The 19,681-nt window shown below is 39.3% G+C and overlaps 1 protein-coding gene across 1 annotated transcript in view; it reads left to right on the forward strand.

Annotated features, from left to right (window-relative positions):
- SPTBN5 (spectrin beta, non-erythrocytic 5) overlaps positions 1–19,681 on the forward strand; it is a 98,448-nt gene that overhangs the window by 51,550 nt on the left and 27,217 nt on the right. Inside the window, exons 36-44 of the mRNA XM_084520933.1 lie at positions 6,420–6,524; positions 7,518–7,703; positions 11,790–11,945; positions 12,530–12,721; positions 13,367–13,462; positions 15,713–15,831; positions 16,566–16,680; positions 17,327–17,440; positions 18,990–19,111. Coding sequence (XP_084377059.1) covers positions 6,420–6,524; positions 7,518–7,703; positions 11,790–11,945; positions 12,530–12,721; positions 13,367–13,462; positions 15,713–15,831; positions 16,566–16,680; positions 17,327–17,440; positions 18,990–19,111 — 1,205 coding nt within the window. The remainder of the gene's footprint in view (positions 1–6,419; positions 6,525–7,517; positions 7,704–11,789; positions 11,946–12,529; positions 12,722–13,366; positions 13,463–15,712; positions 15,832–16,565; positions 16,681–17,326; positions 17,441–18,989; positions 19,112–19,681) is intronic.

Here is a 19,681-nt window from a genome sequence, read left to right on the forward strand (position 1 = left end):
CATGCCACAATTAGAGAAGGTGCCTGAGACAGCGGCAGGTCTCCCAACAGGATCCCAGAAACCAAAACCAGTCTTCCCTTCAGGTGGGTCTCCAGCCCTTCAAATCACAAGGTTTCATGTGACTTCCTCTAAGTACCCTGGCTTTCCCCAGGAGTCTGTCTCCAGAGATATCTGGCTGTCCCCTGCTGCACTGACTGGAAGAGAAAATCCAGCTCATGGGAATGAGGTCACAAGCAACGACTTAGATCCAGAGCTGATTGTCTTTCAGAACCACCCTTCATCAAGGCCAGAGTTTGGGAAGACGCCATGTGATGGGCTAACACCTGCTCACCACAAGGTTTCCAAAATCACCCTAATACTTGCCACCCCTTGGACTGCAATGCCTATCCAGGTGGTAAGAGAATTTAGAAGAAGCCCAAGTCCAACAATCTTCATCAGAACACATGATTCAGATATAGCTGGTCCACCTCTTCACCCTGTGGGGATTGGGGCTGACCTCTCTTTATCAGTGAATCCAGTTTGCTGTTCAGGATTGCTTTCCACCCAGCAGCACTGGGCAAGATCTGGTTTGAGGCCTTCCCAGGAAACATGCACCCTAAAAAGCGTATGTCCTGATGACCTTTTGACAAACATACCAGCTCACACAGCGTCCTCATCTCACAGGCACACAGAGGGTTCGTGGTGTCCATCTATTGCTGTCAACATTGCGTCCTTTGAATCTGGGAGGAGAGTGGTGAAGATTTCCATTCCATTCTAGGAACATTTGCAAACATATGTTTTAAGTTGCGTTAATCAAGGCCATGCGGATTCCTTCACATATGCTTCCTGCACTGTTCCTACTACCTGTAAGATGACTTAAGGGGCAATCAGAAAGCTAATCCTGTTCCGCTGTCACCAAGGCTGCAGTTGCTGCTTGATCCATCCTAAATGAAGCTGAGTGTTCTGATCTGATCCAGCACTTAACAAGTGTTTCCTTTTAACCAGTTGGGTACTGCTGTCAACTTAACATGCACAATACTGTGAATGTACTTACAAGTTTTGCATAATTGGGCTATAGTGCTCAGCGCTTTGAAGGTTCAAGACTTTAGAGCCAAGAACTGGTTTTCCTTTCTGTTGGTCAGTCTAGGACCTGGGACAAATCCTCAGTGTAGTTTTGCTTACATTATTCTGTTACACTTTTTATTTTCTCATTTGTCATATTGTGCTGTATTTCTAAATGGTTAATTCATGGGCTTGTAAACTTTTAATGTAATCCTTGTTTTTAAAAGCCAGTATATTTAAGTGTGCAGGAAGAAATCAATTTTCCCTTTGAAAAAGAGAGATACCTCCCTTTCCTGAGGGAAAAGAGAGGAATTTAGTTTCCATTGCTTGTCAAATTTGGACGTCCCAGCAAAGTCTCTAGTGGTGAAACTAAGGGGATTTTAAGAGGAATTTAATCTGCCTTTGGACAAATGTATTGTAAGTAAATATTTTAATGATAATGTTGTAAGGGCATGGGATTCTGGTCTAACACCTACTGCTTACAGGATAGGGGCAGAGCTTGGGAATTTTGATGCATGGGATAGGTCAGAGGATGTAACTGTAGAGCACTTAAGGGAAAACAAACACTGACTGGTCTCTGTATTCCTCCCATATACCTTTCCAATACCAGATAATTATATTCTCATGCAGAATAGATAGCATGCGGGGGGGGGGGGGGGGGGGGGGGAGGGGAGAGAGATAAAATTAAATACATTTAAAATTAGAATTTTGCATCTGTATTGTGAAATAAGAGGCCAACAAAACAATGATGTCAGTATGATAGAAAAGGTGCATGTATTTTTTTTTTTTATAAACAACTTGGTGTGTTTTGTTCCACTTATAGCAAAGTATCATACTACAAACATAACTTTTCCTGGAACAAAGCATAGTGTGACTAGTCATGAGCTCTATGTTATCTCAGTATTAAATACGTGTATTTACTTTGCTAAAACAATTGTAACAATTTTTTTCTTTTTGTTTTGTATTTACTTTTATCAGAAGAACATCAAATCAAACCTTGTTGTTGTCATATGTCTGGGCAGAGTTTGGACTTGATTACACACTTGAAGTGAAAGCATTTAAGTCTGGGAGTAATTCTGGCCTTCACTGCATGCTTAGAGATGAAAAATATTCAGTGGAGTTCCAGCAACCTCAGCAGCAAGCCCAGGGCAGTCAGTGGGGAGCAAAATATATTAAGCTTGTAATACTGTGAAGAGCAGAAGTAGGAGAAGGGAGTGGATTCACACAAATACTTAAAATAGTTTTTTCTTCTAGAGACATAAAAATGACATTTCTTGGAAGACAGATTTCTTACAGGACCACGTCAGCTTCCATTGTGTCTATATGAATGTGAAGTTGTGCCATCCTGAGAGCAGAGTCATCCTGATAACTGAAATGTTTCATTTAGTATTTCTCTAAAAGGTAGAGCAGACCTGTGCTATCACATAAGAGTGTATATGGTACTATTTTATTTAAAAGGAACATCTGTTTTGAGATGCACTTTACATTTAGTTCTGTGTTAACTCATACAGAAGAGGTCTTATCGTGACAGCATGGCTGAATCTCTGCAGTTAGCTCAGAAATAGTGAAAAACTCCATTTGAAATAGAGTTAAAACCTCCATTTCTGTCCTTCACATTGTTAATAATTTGGCTATTTGTTACATGTTCTGTTTCAAATCTCAGAAATAGCCAAGTCCGTTTTGTGGTTTTAAGTGTCTTTGCAAGTCTTCACTTAAAAATGAGTCCATTATATAGCAAGTGGACAAGTCTTCAGTGTTTTTTGTGGCTGACAGTTAAATTCCTGATGATGGGCTATGATTCATAATGGAAACAAACTTGAAAGAAAGTTTATACCTGCTGTGTACTGTGGGAGACCTTGGTAGGTTACCTGAGGAGAGCTATGTGGTGTTTTTGTATTTGAAATTAACACATCACATTGAAAGCAGGAGTTTGGGGACCTGTCTCAGGCCATTCCCTGTGCCAAAAAGTGATGTAATTGGCCAAGGGCCAACATCATGGTGTGGGAGCCAGTTTTCATGCTGCTTTCAGATTGGTATAACAAATGCTTAAATGAAAAGTATTGCAGTTCCAATTCTAGCAACTGCTAGAGTAAGATTTCTGTTTAAAGGACAAATGGAAGCATTTTATCTCATCAGTTTGCCAGGTAGCAGTGCTTGTGCTGCTGGGGTTGATTTCTTCTAAGCACATTGTCATAGCCTCTCCTGCAATGCACGCAGCCATTTTTCTTTTGCAACGTTTTTCAGTATTAAAATTTGGGTTCTCGGGCATATTTGCATGAGCTTCTACTGTAGGGGCCTGGTATGAAGTTTTCAGAAGACAGAAGCATTTTTTCCACTGCTGTAACAGCCCAGGGAATGGGGCTTTGAATGCTCAGTATTATTTGTGTACAGTGATTTTCAGTAGGAGCAAAGCACTGAGCACTCCAGTGGCAGCTGATTATGACTCACTGTCCCACACCCCTGATCTCAAATGCCTCAGTTCTCCTTTCCAAGGAAAGTAACCATCTTTACCAGTAGATGTCCCTTGTCTTTTTTCCCACCATAGATTATAAAAGCAGAAAAACTAATGACTATTCTTTCATGTATCACAAAGTTTGCAGTTTCTGCTAACAGTTACTAAATAAAGGTCCTGAACTGATATGTGGAAAATTAAGAGAATTTTCTTTCTCTTCAGGCAAATCTTTTTTTGACAAAAAATGATAGATAATTCACAAAATCTGAAAGAGAGACTACAGTGCCTTTAGCTTTTAAAACACAAATGTAGAGAAGTAGTATGTGCCTCTATACTTATATACAGAAAACAGGAATAAGTAGATTCCATAGATAGCTGTTTTTTTGTTGTTTTTTTTTTTTTTTTTCCTCAGTGTAAAAGTAGATGTTAATTATGTGTGAAAAATGGATGTTAATTGTAAGTGGCTTAATACAGCAGTAGAACAAACAGACCTAGAGTCTGCATGTGGGGGTGGGTTCTTCCAACAAGAGCAAAACAAACTTTAAAAACACTAAAAAAAAAAAATCTGTAACAATTTCCTACACCTGATGAGTAGGATAGATCAGAAGATTTAAGTTTGAATCACAAAATATCTGTCTTCTGGTGGGATTTGTATTTAATAGAGAAGTATTATTGATAATGTATTTCTTTATGCATCCTGCTGATTTATGCACCAGACTTATTAAAAATGTAGGCCAGTTTTAAGTGGCCTTGCCCTCTTCCTGGAAGTGATGACTGTGATGAGATTTGCTTACCTGTCTTCTGGTACTTCAAGTGGATTAGTACAGAGTAGTTTGAACATCTGGTCAAGCATGATATTCTTCAGCGTATTTTTCTGTATGTGCAAAATATTCCTCTCATTAAGTCCCAAAAATGAACCAGGAAGTCAGGCCAAGTCTAGCTGTCAGTTCTCTAAGCCACAGTTCCCAAGGAGAATGAAGTGGTGGTGACGATAACAAGGTCCATCAACCAGCTGGAGGTCACAGTGACAAGGCAAGGTAATGAGAGCAGTCTGGGCCATCCATAAGGGCCAGCCTCAGGCCTCCCTTCAGTGCAGCTCTGGAAGGGCTGGGGCCAGGGCTGAGCTTCAGTGGGGCCCCCAGGTGGGAGCAGGGGGACATCCAGAGGGTTCCTCTGTGTTTTGTGTCACAGATTTGCCTGTGTTCTTTAACAGTCCTCTTTTGAAAATACTACCTGTTGTGTTGTTTCGCTCATTCTGTTCTGTTTCTTTCTGTGCTACTTAATTTTTTCACGCTACATCGCTGATCTCAAATCTTTCTTCCACCTCTGCACTTTACCCAGGTAGTTACTGGTTGGAATTTCTCATCTTTTTCCAAATATTTATAATTCCATTAGCTCACAGAATGGATCACATGGTGCCTTGTCCAAACTGAAAAATGCAGTCCCCTGTAGGAGACTGAATTTCAAAATTCTGTTCATTTGTGTTCACTACACTGTAAACCTTGTCCAAAAACAATTTTTATGTCTCATTAGAGCATACAATTGTTTTTTGCTGTTGTTTTTGTTTGTTATTTTTCTTGCCGTTGTCTCACAGTTAAATAAGGGAGGTAATTGTGGGCAATTAAATCCACAGGAAAAAACATAAATGCTTAATGACCTGCAGAATATCTTTTTTTCTTTTTTTTTTTTTTTTTGTTACCAATACATAAATACATTGTTTTTTCTTTTGCATCTGACAAAATATTAACTAGTGACACAATGCATGTAGTAATTGTGTAATCAATTTTCTTAGCACCAGGAAGGAGTTAAACACCATGGTGCATTAGAGATGTACATGGATTAATACAAAATGTCCTAATAGTGTTAAAAGGGAATAGAGCAGAAGTCAGTTTCTTTAAAACTGCCTTTCATCTTTTATTCTTAGATCTTCTTATGTTAGAATTTGACAGGATAGACAGTAAATAAAATTAGTGCAGACAAGTTGGAGAAAAGTCCTGAAAAAATAACTAATGTAATGCATTTGGTAGAGGTGCAAGTTATGATATTTTTTCATGAATAATCAGCTGAAAAAATACAGGATGGAGACAAGCTGGTCTGATAGGAGTTCTTCTGAAAAGGTTCTGGAAACTTATAATAGATTACAAGGTGAACTTGAGTTCAAGGTATTGAGTAAAGGATAAGCACCATACGCAGATGCATGAGGATGATTACAGCTTGAAAGGCAACAGCAGTTCTCTTCTGCCTTCACTACCTTCACTATGGCAGCCTCAGCCAAGTATTGCATAAAGTTGTAGGAACAACATTTCAGAATAAATGGAAAAGGAGAAAACCCAGAGGAGAGCAATGAGAATAATCAGAAGTCAAGAAGACAGCCTTTGTGGAACAATTGATCTGATCAGGGTGGCTTTAGACTAGAGAAGATAGAAATCCAAGTATTCAAATAGCCTACAAATATGTGCAAGACTGAAGCAAATGTAAAAGGAATCATTTACTTTCTGTGATGAAGAGGGCAGAATGTAATAAGGTGAGGTGTTAGCAATGCATTTTCAGGTTAGATATTTGGAAAATCTTGTTAATAGGAAAGGTAATGAAACAGTGGAATAAATTGCCAAGGGAGACCGGAAAGTCTCTGCTGTTGGATGTCTCCTAAAAAGAAGCCATACAGACATCTATCAGACATGCTTTGGATTACAAGAATGGCTTAGACATCTTGAATCCACTGCCAGCCTGTGGTTTAGTGATCATGGTAAGCAGTGACTGGTCGCTTTACTTAGTTGGGCCTGCTATTGTATTTCTTGCTCAAGACCATGAAGCTCTACTATTTCATTTCCAATTATCAACTGTAGAGCTAATACCTCCTCTCACATTTGTGAATTGAGACTGTGATATTTAATCCACTGAGAAAAATATTAAACGTTTTTTATAGGTTTATTTGAAAAGCAGTGACTTCGGAAGCTCTGTAGATGAAGTAGAGCAACTGATTAGAAAACATGAGGCTTTCGAGAAGCTACTGGCATCACAGGATGAGAAGGTACAGTAACCAAACATGAATATTCTACTAATCAATGAGCTGGAATAATTGTGTGTTTGTTTTTTGTTTTGTTTTGTTTTTAAATATGGCAACAGGTTAAATTGATGAACAGGTGTGATATGCCTGATATACTCAAGCCAGAGAAAAAATAGGGAATCTTACTGAAATAAGAGGCAGAGGAGTGGAGAAAAATATTAAACCATCCATGCCCAAATCCTGTCTATATTGTCTTGAAGTAGACAGGAAAACCACTTAGTAAATCAAATACTGGGACGTACCAGAGCAGATATTTTAAGCAGACCGTACTGCGTGTTATGGATATCAGAAGTTTCTGCCTTTTTTCACAGAAAAACAGTGGCTTTTAAAGCAAGTAAAATACAATATTTCAAACTGGATGGTTTGACTTATTATTCAAATACATATTTGTTATGTAATATCTGTACCAAATTGTCTACCTTCTTTGCATCTATGGAAAAGATGCTGAATTGTTCACCCATACATAAAAGAATCTGCCTGGCAGTTGGCCAGCAGCTGTAATTCATCCATGCTAAGGCTAAACTCTCAAGCCTGGGGCTGTGCCTGGCTTCCCCAGATGGAATGAGCTCCCAGCCCTGTGCCAACTCCCTTCTAGGCTAATTGTTCATGTTGAGAGCTATCTCCCAACACCTGATTTCCACAAAGTAATAAAACCTAAGCATCCATGAGGGTCAGGCTTGCTCCATCACTCCTTGCACCATTTTATTAATGGGAAGGACTCCTATAGCAACAGTTTTTTTCATCTTTGTAGCCAAGATGTGTTACAGAGAGCGATAACAAGGAAGTCGTAGATGTGTCATAGTACCAGGAGAGGTTGGGGGGAAATGCTGGTAAGCCTGTCCCTGACATTCTTGGATCTTTCCAGCAAAAAATACAATCTTTTAGGTATAGAAAGGAGCCTGTTTTGGTTTGTTTGTTTCAAACATAAATGTGACTTCAGATTTGTTGTCTTCTCAGATTATGTCTCTTCAAGAACAGGCAAGCAGGCTAGAAAAGGATGGTGGGCTGGATGGGCTACAGATACAGCACAAACTAAACACCATTCTTGTGAGGAAGCAACAGATCAAGGATCTCTCGCAGAGCCGGAGAGACAAGCTGCAGACTGCTCTTCTTCTAGCACTTTTCTACCAGAACTTGGCAGAGGTAAGAGGGATTTAGACTGGTATGAGGATTGAAGGAAGGGAAACGGCCTACCACTGTTGAATGAAGTGTTTGTTGTTGCCAGAGATTAGATGAATTGATAATCTGCTCTGGTATGGCAACTGATTGTACTGCCATGCTTTCAAGCAAAGGGGTAGGTGAGCTAATAACATTGCTGTTACTATACCATCATCGTGGAATTGTGCCGTTAGAGCCACTTTACACATCAGGAGCTTTGCTGAAATAAAGCTCATGGAAAGGTAACTTCCAGCATATGTTTCCTTTGGTAGGAAAGAAAGGGATATCAGAGTAAATACAAAGTGGAAACCAGTATGGCAAGGGCACCAACCTTTACTAGTGGATGCTCACTGAAGGCCTTCGAAACAGTGCTGTAAGTGAGCATGGTTCTTCAGCTCCTGTAGGCTGGTCTGCAGAATATGTTAGTCTCTGTCTCCTGTTCTGGCCTTAGTGCTGTAACCAAGTAGCTCGACTCCTGGCACCACTGTTGGAAAAACATAACAGGTCAGTCTTTTAAAGGGCAGCACAATGTGTATGACTGAAAAATGTGCTAGCATCCAGTGTGCTGGCATAAACAACAGCGGACAGACCCAGAGGGACACTTACAAACACCCCTTCTGCCTCTTTATCTTTTAGAACATCCTCCATGTTTTATACAAAAACTGCTGGTACCTGTCACCTCCCAGCCCACAAAAAAGGCACATGTCCTGACAGTTCAAATTAGGATTGTTACCAAAGGCCTGTAACACATTTGCTGCTGACAACCAAATTAAAAACAAATGAATAAAAAAGTCATCTAAGGAATAAATGGCTGCTAAATTCCATTTGTAGCACAATATATTTGGCACATTATATCTTGCCATTTAGCACAATATATCTCACCATAATAATAAAATACTTAAATACCCTCTTTGGTTACTCTAAAGAGCCAGAGTTGCACTCTGCTTTTTAAAATAAACTTCATCAGGAATTATTTACACAGTCAAATATTAACCTGTATTACTTGGTCATACCTTTCCTATCACATGAACCACCAGCTGGTCCACCTTGTGGACTAGCAGAGGGGAGTCGATGAACTGGACAACGCATTGCACAATGCTAATATTTTCAAAAGAGCAATGTACCTCTGATGGGAAGGTCACATAACTGCAAACACCCTTTCTGGTGGAGAAATTGTGGCTGCCCTCCTAGAGATACAATCAACCCTTTGGCTAGGAATACTTCTTCATTGCTTCCCATCTCTCTGTAATTGTCAACAGCGCTTGGGCTGGGGTCCTCCTTCATTCTGTTTTCTTGAATCACACGCTTCTAGCACAGCGTCTGTCTTGTATAGTGAGGAGTATTTCCCTTTTCTCAGCCAATTGCTCCACATTAATTCAGCCAAGGGTTCTGTAGGGAGTTTTTGCTCTCAAGCCACTTGTTTAGTCCACCGATCTAAATTCATTGCCTACCACTGTAGAATGTGAATGCCACCAAGGAATTAAAAAAAAAAAATGTGGTAATATCTCCCTTCCTCTTTGGTGAGTAGAATGGAATGTTTAACTTGATTGTAGTGATGTTCTGGGTGTGTATGGGTTCATTTATGAGCATAGTCCCCAAAGGAAAGTTAAATTGCAGAGAAGAGTTTTGAATATAGTTGAGAAATCAATGAGGTCATTGCTTATTTTTACTTTTTGGGAGAAGAAGTCCCATAACTCAGATCCCACTCCCCCAGAAATTCTCCCTCCTGCAGTCATCTGAAGTAATTTCTGTTGATCAGACTATTTTTTTTTATTTATTTATTTTTCTGTCAGCAGAAAGTAATGATCGTTGTCATGGTTAAAAGTCTCCTAGTTACTTTCTAGAAGGAATTACACAGGCAGCTCACAGGGTAGGACACACTGTCCTAGAAACTGTCACTCTTGTAGTCCCGCAGAAGTTAGACTTCTAGACTATCCTAGACTGTCCTAGACAATAGGACAGTCAATCCTATACACCTCAGTCTTAACATAGAAGGCAAATGAGCAGATTGCTACTTAGAAATATATGTATTTATGTAAGTTGTTGCAGAGGAAAGATCATAAAGCTGGAAGTCTTGACTTCTAAAGTCATCTCTGAATTTTAAAGTTGACTCTGAAACTTGCTCATTATATTAGTGGCTCTTAAATTGCTTTCCCTTTTGCCCTCTGTACAAGAGAATAAATAACATTTACTTATTTGTTTCAGAGGAGTGAGAAAGAATTATAAATGCGTGGAACATGCACAGCTCTGTATATATTTTGAATATTTCTGTTATTAAAAATCAGTGTAATTTACAGTTTGTCCTTTTGAGATTACAGCAACTGATGTTTTGAAAATGTAGATTTCTAAATCGGTAGCGGACACACTTTTTTTTTTCTGAGTCCCATAGAAATAAGGGTGTTCCCATGTACCTACACTGAGTATTACACTGGTCTCACTGTCCTTGTCTTCAATAAAGTGAAAATGTTTGTCCAGTCAACCATAACGCATTTCATAGAAAGGTATTGGAAAAACAGATCAGCCTTGCTTTACATCTGAATATGGACTTGGAGCCAGGAGAAAGATCTCTCGCTCACTAGAGCCATCCTAAGTAAGCCTGAGAACAAATCAAGTCACCAAGAATGCAAATGTGATTTTTAAAGTTTTGTACAGTCTGCCATTAAGCCCTTATTACCAAAAAAAAAAAGTAGGAGAGAAATCACCCTTTGCTTGGCAGTATACAGGGGATCCACTGGTTTCTCAGTCTAACTGCATGGATGAGCCTCTCCCATTTAACAGAGAAGTCAGTTAAATTGACCTTAAAGTGTTAATGTGTGGCTGGGTAATGGGAGAAGGCCCTAGCTTGTGGGGAGGGTGTCAGAAATGAAAACAGCAGATGACAGTTTGCTGTCCCAGGCAACCTTGACATAAGGAATAGGGCTGCTGTGTGAATCTCTAAATGTACTTCGGAGGGAAATGTTTTCTGGAGAGTGTGCTGCTAGTGAAAGCTATTTCTGTTATTGTTTATAGAATTTCGGCAGCTGAAACAACACTTCAAATCATTAATTAACTGAGAAAATCTTCCAGTTTTCAGTTCTTGCATGTGTGTAGAGCATTTCCACAAGGACAGCCAAGACACTTTGAAACTGATGAAGCTGGCTTCAATTTGCTGTTCTTCTGTAGTCAAAACATTCGGGTACTTCAGTGGTCTGAGGACAGTGGGATCAGTTACAGTGCATGTCAAGTGTTCAGCTATGCGCTTTGATGGATAGAAAATATTTCTGTCAGTGCTAATGCTGAAGTTTAGCTAACTTAAAAAAAAAAAAATGCAGTAAGGTCACTACCCTGTTGTCCATTTTATTCTGCATACATTTAAATCCTCTAAAAAAGAATTCCCTAAGAGAAGCATGTAACCTGTGCATTATTAGTCCTCGTGATCCACCTGATGGTCTGAATCTGATGTTCCTGACTAGAATATTTTGAATTTTATGAAGTATAAAAACAAATAGACTTGTATTTGCTTTCAAACAAACTAACTAGTGCTTCGACACATCAGGAAAGCTTCATTGCTTCACATCTTCCATTTAGGTCTCAGAACATCTCTGAGATCACGGGAATTTTAGCACTGTTTTGTAGGCGAGACACGGAATTTACAAGAATCTTAATCTAGTTTATAGGTAGGTCAATGACAAAGATGGGAGATGAAACTCAGAGCCCTAAATCGAAGGCCCAGTTGTCACAAGCTCATTCTAAATACGTCTACCATGTTAAGATTGCATATCTTCTCAAGGATCCTCTGTGTCTAATCTAGAATATTGACTAATATATTTATGGCTTGTGATAAAATTTGGGGTATGCAAGGAATTTTTTCATTATTATGGTCAGATAAAAATTATTTTCATTCCTACCTGCTTTTATTTCCTGTCAAGTAGAATAGTTCGGGAACTGGAAAGCTATAGTGTCTGTCAGCTCCCAGCTCAATCTTCCTAGCCCAGACATAGGCAGCTGCATTGAATAATGACATATCTTGGGAGGAGGCCCCAGGATGGCATGTAGTTGACATGATAACTCAGGTGTTTCACGCTGCTGCAGGCAGAAAACTGGATCAGTGAGCGCATGCAGAAACTAGAGGATCCTTCCATACAAGACCCCAGCAATCTGCAGGACAAAATGAAGCTTCTGCAGAAACATCAAGTCTTTGAGGCAGAGATTCTAGCGAATGAAGAAATCATCACAGCTGTTAATAAGGTAACTCTCGCACTCTGCTAGTGTTTTTACAGATTACTGCAGGTTATCTAAGATGGAATGAGAAAGAAGAGTAACTTGTTCACCAGCTCTTTATCAATTTTTCTACATGTGAGAAGAACCCAGTTTCTATGCCATGGAAATAGAATGCCATTAATTTACAACAGAGAGGTTTCTTAATTTCTCTCTCTAAGGGACTTAGGGACTTCCATCTTTTCTTATTGTCCAAATAGAAAGATATCACCAACTTCTTCCTTGCCTGGGGTGATTACTCCTATAAAAGGTAAATAGGATTTCATTCCCAGTAGCTGAACATACTCATTGATACTGGAGAAATCACACAGTTGAAGGGCACAATCATCTGTAATAGCTCCCTTTGGCAGGCAAATACTTAAATCTATTGTTCTTGATTCCCTCCAGACATAAGGCATTATTGAGCTTTATAATTTGAGACCTGAGAAATTGCATTAGTAATTGGTTGTGCAGGTTAGGAAAGTGAGAGTCCTTCTAGAAAAGTTATGTAACATGGTAATTGTATCAAAAATTAGTAGTAACCATCATTTCTAACCCCTCTCTTGAATGTGAAGAAAGGAGAAGCCCTGGTATCAAAAGGCCACCCAAAATCAGGGGAGATCCGTCACCAAGTCCGCATGCTTCAGGAGCGTTGGGAGAAGTTGAAGAGAGCTGTTGCTGCCCGTGGAAAGATGCTGGAAGATAGCCGGGATTTCCTGGAATTTCTCCAGAAAGTGAACCAGGTGGAAGCCTGGATCAGGGAGAAGGTAAATGAACTCCAGTACTTAACCCAAGCAGTGCACTACAGTCTTGCTATCTTGCAATGAATGTGTGATAGATGTCTCATCTTCCAGGACATTTTCTTCGTGCCTTTTGCATGAGAGAATCATGATGTGCTCTACAGGCAATATGGAGGGAATAATCCAACAGGTTCTAAAAACATTCTGGAATGTTTCTGTGCCAGAGTTGATTGGACAGTATTAGCACATCTTCTCATGTAAAATGTGCACATAACGAAATTGTGATTGTTGGTGGTGGTCTTGTGTGTCTCTGTCGAAATGGAATTCTAAAAGCACACTAGAATAGAAGGGACTTGAAGCATTTGGCAACTGGCATTGAGTTTCATTGTGTATCAAATCTGAAAGTTTCTTTTTGTAATAGTGAAAGAAGAGCCACTTTATCCACCAAGTTTTCTTTCAGAGGCTGTTTCATAATCAGTAAGAGATTGGAAAAGGAGTTGGGAATAAGTCTCATCATTATTCAAAAATCAAAAGAGAGTACTTCAGAAGTTGTACGTCAATGATTTATAGAGAACATCACAGAACTTAACTGCATCAGCATAAGCACTGGGATGTATTGTGTTTTTGTATTCTTATCCTGAATGTTTGCCTGTCTGCTGCTTCTTTCCCCAGGAAGTCATGATTAACATAGGTGATGTGGGAAATGACTACGAGCACTGCCTGCAGCTCATGAAAAAGCTGAATGAGTTCCGTGGAGCGACATCAGGGGTAAGAAGTGTTTTCCATGCCTGCTTCCACATTCCTTGTAAGGCTTGAAGCAGCAGTTAACTTTTCAACCCAGCAACATATCCAGGTAGTAAATACAGTTCCAGTACCCTAAGGAGATGAAAGATCGGGGAGGTAGGTAGCATTACCACTTTATAAGCTATTGAAATGGATACTGGTTTCCATCATTGTGCCTTCTGCTTTGATGTTGTCTAAACAGAGCCATCAGGTGCTTGTGATGCAACCTAAAATTTTGGATTGCATTATGTTGCTGAACAGCTGTCTGTGCGAGTCTGAATTAAGTTTTGAGCAAATTTCCAGTTTGCTTCATGTGGTATGCAATTCATAGTGAGTTCCACCCAAAGGTGGATTTAAAATGGTTGTTTCAGCAATGTTTGAATCTGAAGTCTGATACAAGCCTTCTGTGAACAAGCCCTTAAAAGCAATTTGACCACTTTTTTCCATTTCCCTCCTTTATTTCTCCATTCCCCTCCTTGCTTCCTCCTCTGAGGAAGGTCTGGAAGGAGACCTGTTAGGACTTCATGACTGAGGTTTACTCTATTGTTCTCTCTTAATCTTCTCTTTATCCTGTTTGCCTGTTATCCTAGTTGCCAGTTACTGTAACGGCAGCTCCCATCTTCTCTGTCACCTTCTGCTATTAGGCAACAGAAAATCCTCTTCTACACAAAAGAAAAGCATAGATATGCCTGGCATCTGGGAGAAAACCTTGAGCTTCCCCTTCCAGAGCCTGGCAGGATTTCCTGTGGCAGTGTATTAGTACTGGATCTGGGCGGAAAGCCAAAATACTCAAAATTCAGTACTACAGAATCAGGGAAGTGAAGGGCCTTCATTGGCCCTTCAGTCCTCATCAGCTGAACCGTGAGTTAGGGGAGGGAGCAAGAGTTGTGCTACAGGTTGTATGAGTCAAAAAGAAGGATGGTGAAAGAGACAGAAACAGCATGGTACCCTAGTCAGCATAAGACTGAAGAAATAAATCTTTCCTTTGACTAAGGCAGAGCTTCTGCCAGCTTGTAGCCACTGCTCCTGTACTACTTTAAACATGGTTCTTAACAGAAAAAGCTGAGACTGATATTGTCATAGCTGGTGCTTGATTATACCATGCTTTATAGGGTGACATGAAGAGAAGCAGGCTGGTCCTGGCACAGTGTGTACATCCATCCAGTCTAGGTTCCCCAACTAGGCAAATGTGAGGGCAGGATGGTGATCAACTATCCCATGCTGATGGCTGCCAAATTTTCTACTCATGTTCTGAATACTATGCTGCTAGCTCCCAGAAGAGGAGACTGCAAGGGTTCTGAAAAAGTAATATGTCTGTCTTCTGGTTTCTATTGTTTACTTTGTGGCTGTGTATAATACTGAAATACATGTGGAAATGTGCATGTTGGTATGGATATAGCATAAATAAAATACAAATGGAGTAAATACTTCAATAAAAATTTGCTGGTATGTGGCAGCTGTGCTTCTACTACACCAGTGATTAATGTCTCCCCACTAAGCCTGTGATTTACTAGTCTTACAAAAATAAAGAATGTTTTTGAATCCTGGAGCAGTGTTCAGTGTTGACCATCCATCATGCACCAGAAGAATTATCGACTACAGTTCAGAGTATTTGTGCAAATATTATCCTTTCTATGGTGCATATGCTACACTGGAAGCAAGTTGCCTGAAAGGTTAAGCATACCTTTTAAAATACAGTGGTGTTGCTTTAGAAGAAAAAGCAGTGACACACCTTACAACCTGATTTATGGGTTGTCTAGGTTTCTCAGGGCTGTATAGTTTTTAAGGAACTTCTGAACAGAAGCCTATCTAGGAAAAAAAAAAAGTGAGGAACTAAAAGCCACTTACCTTTTAGACAGAAGAACAATCTGCCAGATATCAGCTGTTTCACGGCAGCCACCTATGTAACTAACAGCTGTAGCTGTGTTTCCTCAACAGATGAGCCCCTGCTAGAATGCCTGTCTTAGAAATGAAGCTCTGAGAGTTCTTATCTAGACCTAGATCATTGCTGATTCTATGTATTGTCATTACACAGTGTATCATTATTAGTGTTTTTCCTTGCTGGCACTGCCTACTCACTTGGGACTGATAACAACAGCATGATATAAGAGCTATCTGAAATTTCTGGTAGCAAGGCATACATCTTGCTTGTTGCTGTTATTGTTGTTTTGCATGTGTCAGACTCATTCACAAGCGTTTTGAACACATACCTTGGTTCCTTTTCTTGCTTTGAAGGAGACAACAGTAGATGATGCTCACATCAAGGATATCAATGCCCTGGCCATGAAACTGGAGAGACAAAACAAGGAAGAGACAAGGACAATATATCAGCGCCGGAAACAGCTCAATGAAAAGTGAGTATGCCTTTAAATGTTCAGTGTAAAGCAATAACAGAAAGAGAAGATAAGGTATATTAGGCAGGCTGGAATTTCTATATGCAATTTCTTTAGTGTCGTGACTACCAAACTTCAGGCACTGAAGCTGCCTTTCAGAACTCTAGGAGCAGTTAGCCAGAAGGATTTCTGATCCAGCAGAGCCAAAGTCATGTGTCTAGCCTTGGAGACAGACATACTATTTCAGACTATGTATTTCAGACACACTTTACAGACTATGTCCATGAAAACTAACTTCCCTGTGCACTGGTGAAGAAGCGTATTGCTTCTTGAGCAACCTGACCTAGTGGAAGGTGTCCCTGCCCATGGCAAGAGGGTTGGAATTGGATGATAACTTTAAGGTCCCTTCCAATCCAAACCATTCTATGATTCTGCTACTTCACAGTCCACTAGCTAAGAACCAAAAGTGTGAAGGTAGGGCTTGTAAGGTTATTGAGAGTTTAAGGAAACTGCATCAGGACTTTTTAGCTTTTAACCTGTATCCCATCCTGAAAACTTGGAACAAATACAACCAGATAGTTTTGTCAGACTAGTGCTTTACCTCTATGCTGTGTCCCTTGTTGTGAGAAACTGGGGGTCAGTACACACTGTAGCTCAGAAATCTAGTCTTTTACTTAGTTCTGAGCTTCACAAAACTCAGTTGTGCAAATTCTCACCTGTGAAATACACCCCTAAAATATTCTTTCCAATAAAAGGTGGAACAGTTTCCGTGGTAACCTGAGTGCATACAGGAAGAAGTTAGAGGGAGCTCTAGAGATTCATGCCTTAATCAGAGAAATCGATGATATCACAGAGAGAATTACTGAGAAGGTGAGTTCTCAGATTTACATTAATTGATATGGGAAAATGGAGGTAAAAATGCCTATTCTGGATTGTAATTTTGAGATTAATAGAAGAAAAAGGCTATATGATGATTTCTACTAATGATTTCATGGATGTAACTGAAGCTGTTTATTGAACTGTAAGTCAGTAGCCAAATATGTAATACAACTCCTTCAAGTTACAAGACCGTTGGTTTGAAATTTTTATAACAATTTCTACAAATATACTTCTTCATTGTCAAGAATTCCATTTCTGCTAGGGTTCTGAGAATATTTTTTTTTTCCATATTTCACGAAATGCACAGTTATGCAAATTTGTACTCCACAACTTAAATATTGGGCTATTTTCATCTATGAGAAAAGAAGAGAAAATAAAGATTAAGAAACACGGGGAAGCACTACTGCCTTTGTTTTACATGTGAGTGCTCAGTGGCAGGATTGAGAGTATTCAAAGTTCTTTTTCCATCTCTTTAAAGAGCACAGACATACAGTGCTATGTTAATACTTAAAAAGACAATAAGAACATTCAGATAACAATAAAAAGAAGGGAAGAAAGAAACAATTTGAAATAATTAAGATATGACCCTTTTGCTTTGTATCATCTTTACCATTTACACATCCCCCTGTCCCTCCAGAGTGTACTGATACAAGCACTGGATTATGGGAAAGATGTAGAAAGTGTGGAAAATCTTATTCGAAGACATGAAGAGATGGAGAGGGAAATCAACGTTATTAAGTCCAAAATGGAGGTAAGAAGTGGAAAAGTACAGAGGATACTACAAAAAAAAAGTTCCCTTTTGCTTTTTGGGAATAGAGTGCAAACATCAACGTGATTGTTCAGATCTATGAGTATGAGCAAACAGTACATATGGCAGAGCACACAGATTTATTCTCAGTGTAAAATATTGTGCCAATTAATTGTACTTTACGCTGTATGAGATGCCATTCTTCATGATCGACCAAATCTAAGAAGAGAAGTCCCTTGTTAACATATTAGTTGATTCGCCGACTCTCCTCTACAAGCCAGATTGGATCGTCTTTTGGAAAGCATGGAATCCAAATTTAGCTCTCCATCTTTCTCCCAGTTTCTGGACTGACTTGAACCAAAATCCTGACTCTGGTTTTGTTTAAAACTAAAATGCAAAACTACAGTGCACATAGTTTTCTGATATAGCTGTCAAACCCAAGAATCTTAGGCTATAATTCCCTCTATAATCTATAATCAGCTCTTGCCTTTGAAAAATGCCCACTTTGCGTGGTTTAGGACTCATCTGAGTATTAAATATGGGTCTGAGTTCCTATATAATTATATATTTTTTTAAAAAAAGAATGTTTTCAGCTGAACTGCAATAGCAGAAATAATATACAACACCTCACCGTTTTCACTGTTGACCAGAGTAGTAAGGCTTTTCATAAGGAACATATTTTTGTGAAATTTCTCTAAATCTTTTCTTCACTATAGTATGCAAATGGTGACGATATGTGTGATACCTTCACACATTGTGACTTTCTTAGCTAATTCTCATATGAAATGTGGGTGATTGCCAGTGAGCATTCCACAGATAGCATCAGTAAAGCTGTAGGGGGGAGTTCTGCATGGAAACACAGAAAGATGAGGAAGTTTTTTAATGCTGCCACAAATACCATTTACAAAGTATATCTGTGCTTTTCTTGTGGATTAAAAACAGCCTGGCATATTCTCCTTTCTGCCTAATTAAAATTCTATAGCACTATCAAATTGATGAAAATGAAGAAGAAAGATAACTTTAAACCTGTTTCGGTGAGTGTTCTTTACTGTTTATCAGGCTGTGTTAATGAAAGCAGCATCAACCAGAAGTCCACATAGAAAGTGGTGTTTTGATGCAGCTGTTAGCTGAAATAGATACAAGAGATTTTTGAGTCCTTTGCTGAAAGGCAAATCTGGTTGTTTCTTTGTGCTCTATCTCCGTGGCTCCAGTTACCTATCTTAGTTAGATTAGGCTACCAGAGGTTATGATTAGCATTTCATTTTCCTCTATGTTTATCACCATTCTGCAAAACTGCTTTCTTAATTGTAAAGTAGCATTTGTGGGTGTTTTGCAACATACAGTTATCTTTCCTTACTTGGATGATTGCTTGGAATTGTGTATGGTTTTTTTCTGCATATAAGAAATCTCTTTGTATATTTTGCTATTGTAATCTAAGTACCCACTTTTGAAAACTGGGATTTTAAAATGAACTACTTGTCCTGAAAGGCAATCTCAGGAACAAACATAAGCTTTTTGGCATAAATTCACCCCACTATAAATCTCCTCCCAGCCATTGGAATTGGAATCTTTCCGCCTTTCCACAAGGAATCCATCCATAAATGACAAACTGACTATGAAGCAACAGGAGATGAAAAACAACTGGCTACGACTCCAGGGACAGGCCAAACAAAGGTAAAGACTTCTAGTGGTCTGAATATCTCTTAGCAGGAGCAAAACTATTCCCTGGGGTCACAATTCTACTTTCCAGGGACTTTTCCAAAAGTTTTTGAGGGTCCATTACAAAGCATATACAGGCAGCTAAGACACCTGCATTGGAACAAGGATGAGTTTGTACAACAGAAGTTCCACAGATGTGACTTTGGGAAAGCTGGTCCAATGAGTTCCTAGCTTATTCCACTAAAATAACGCTACTAAAATGACTCCTATCTATCAGATTAAATCTGTCTTGAAGCCTTTTTGGAAGACTTATTTTTGGATGATTCTAGAAGGTATTTTCTTGAATCTCTCCAAAACAAGAAAGGCTTAGGCCTGAGTTGGAATTGTTTCTGGAAACAACAGCTATGAATGTTTTCACTTTTCTCTTCCTAATTAACTGAGGTAGAAAATAAGGTGAGTTTATTGTCTCTAAGGCAGCAGTCATCACCTGTGGTTTTGGTTTAGCGTGAAGAAAGTTAGGAGCTGCAAGGAAAAGCTAGAAGTCTTGAATTCACTTGAGTTGCTTTCTCATAGGATACCTTGCTC

The sequence above is a fragment of the Aythya ferina genome (genome assembly GCF_964211825.1).
Source record: "Aythya ferina genome assembly, chromosome: 5".
Taxonomy (NCBI): domain Eukaryota; kingdom Metazoa; phylum Chordata; class Aves; order Anseriformes; family Anatidae; genus Aythya; species Aythya ferina.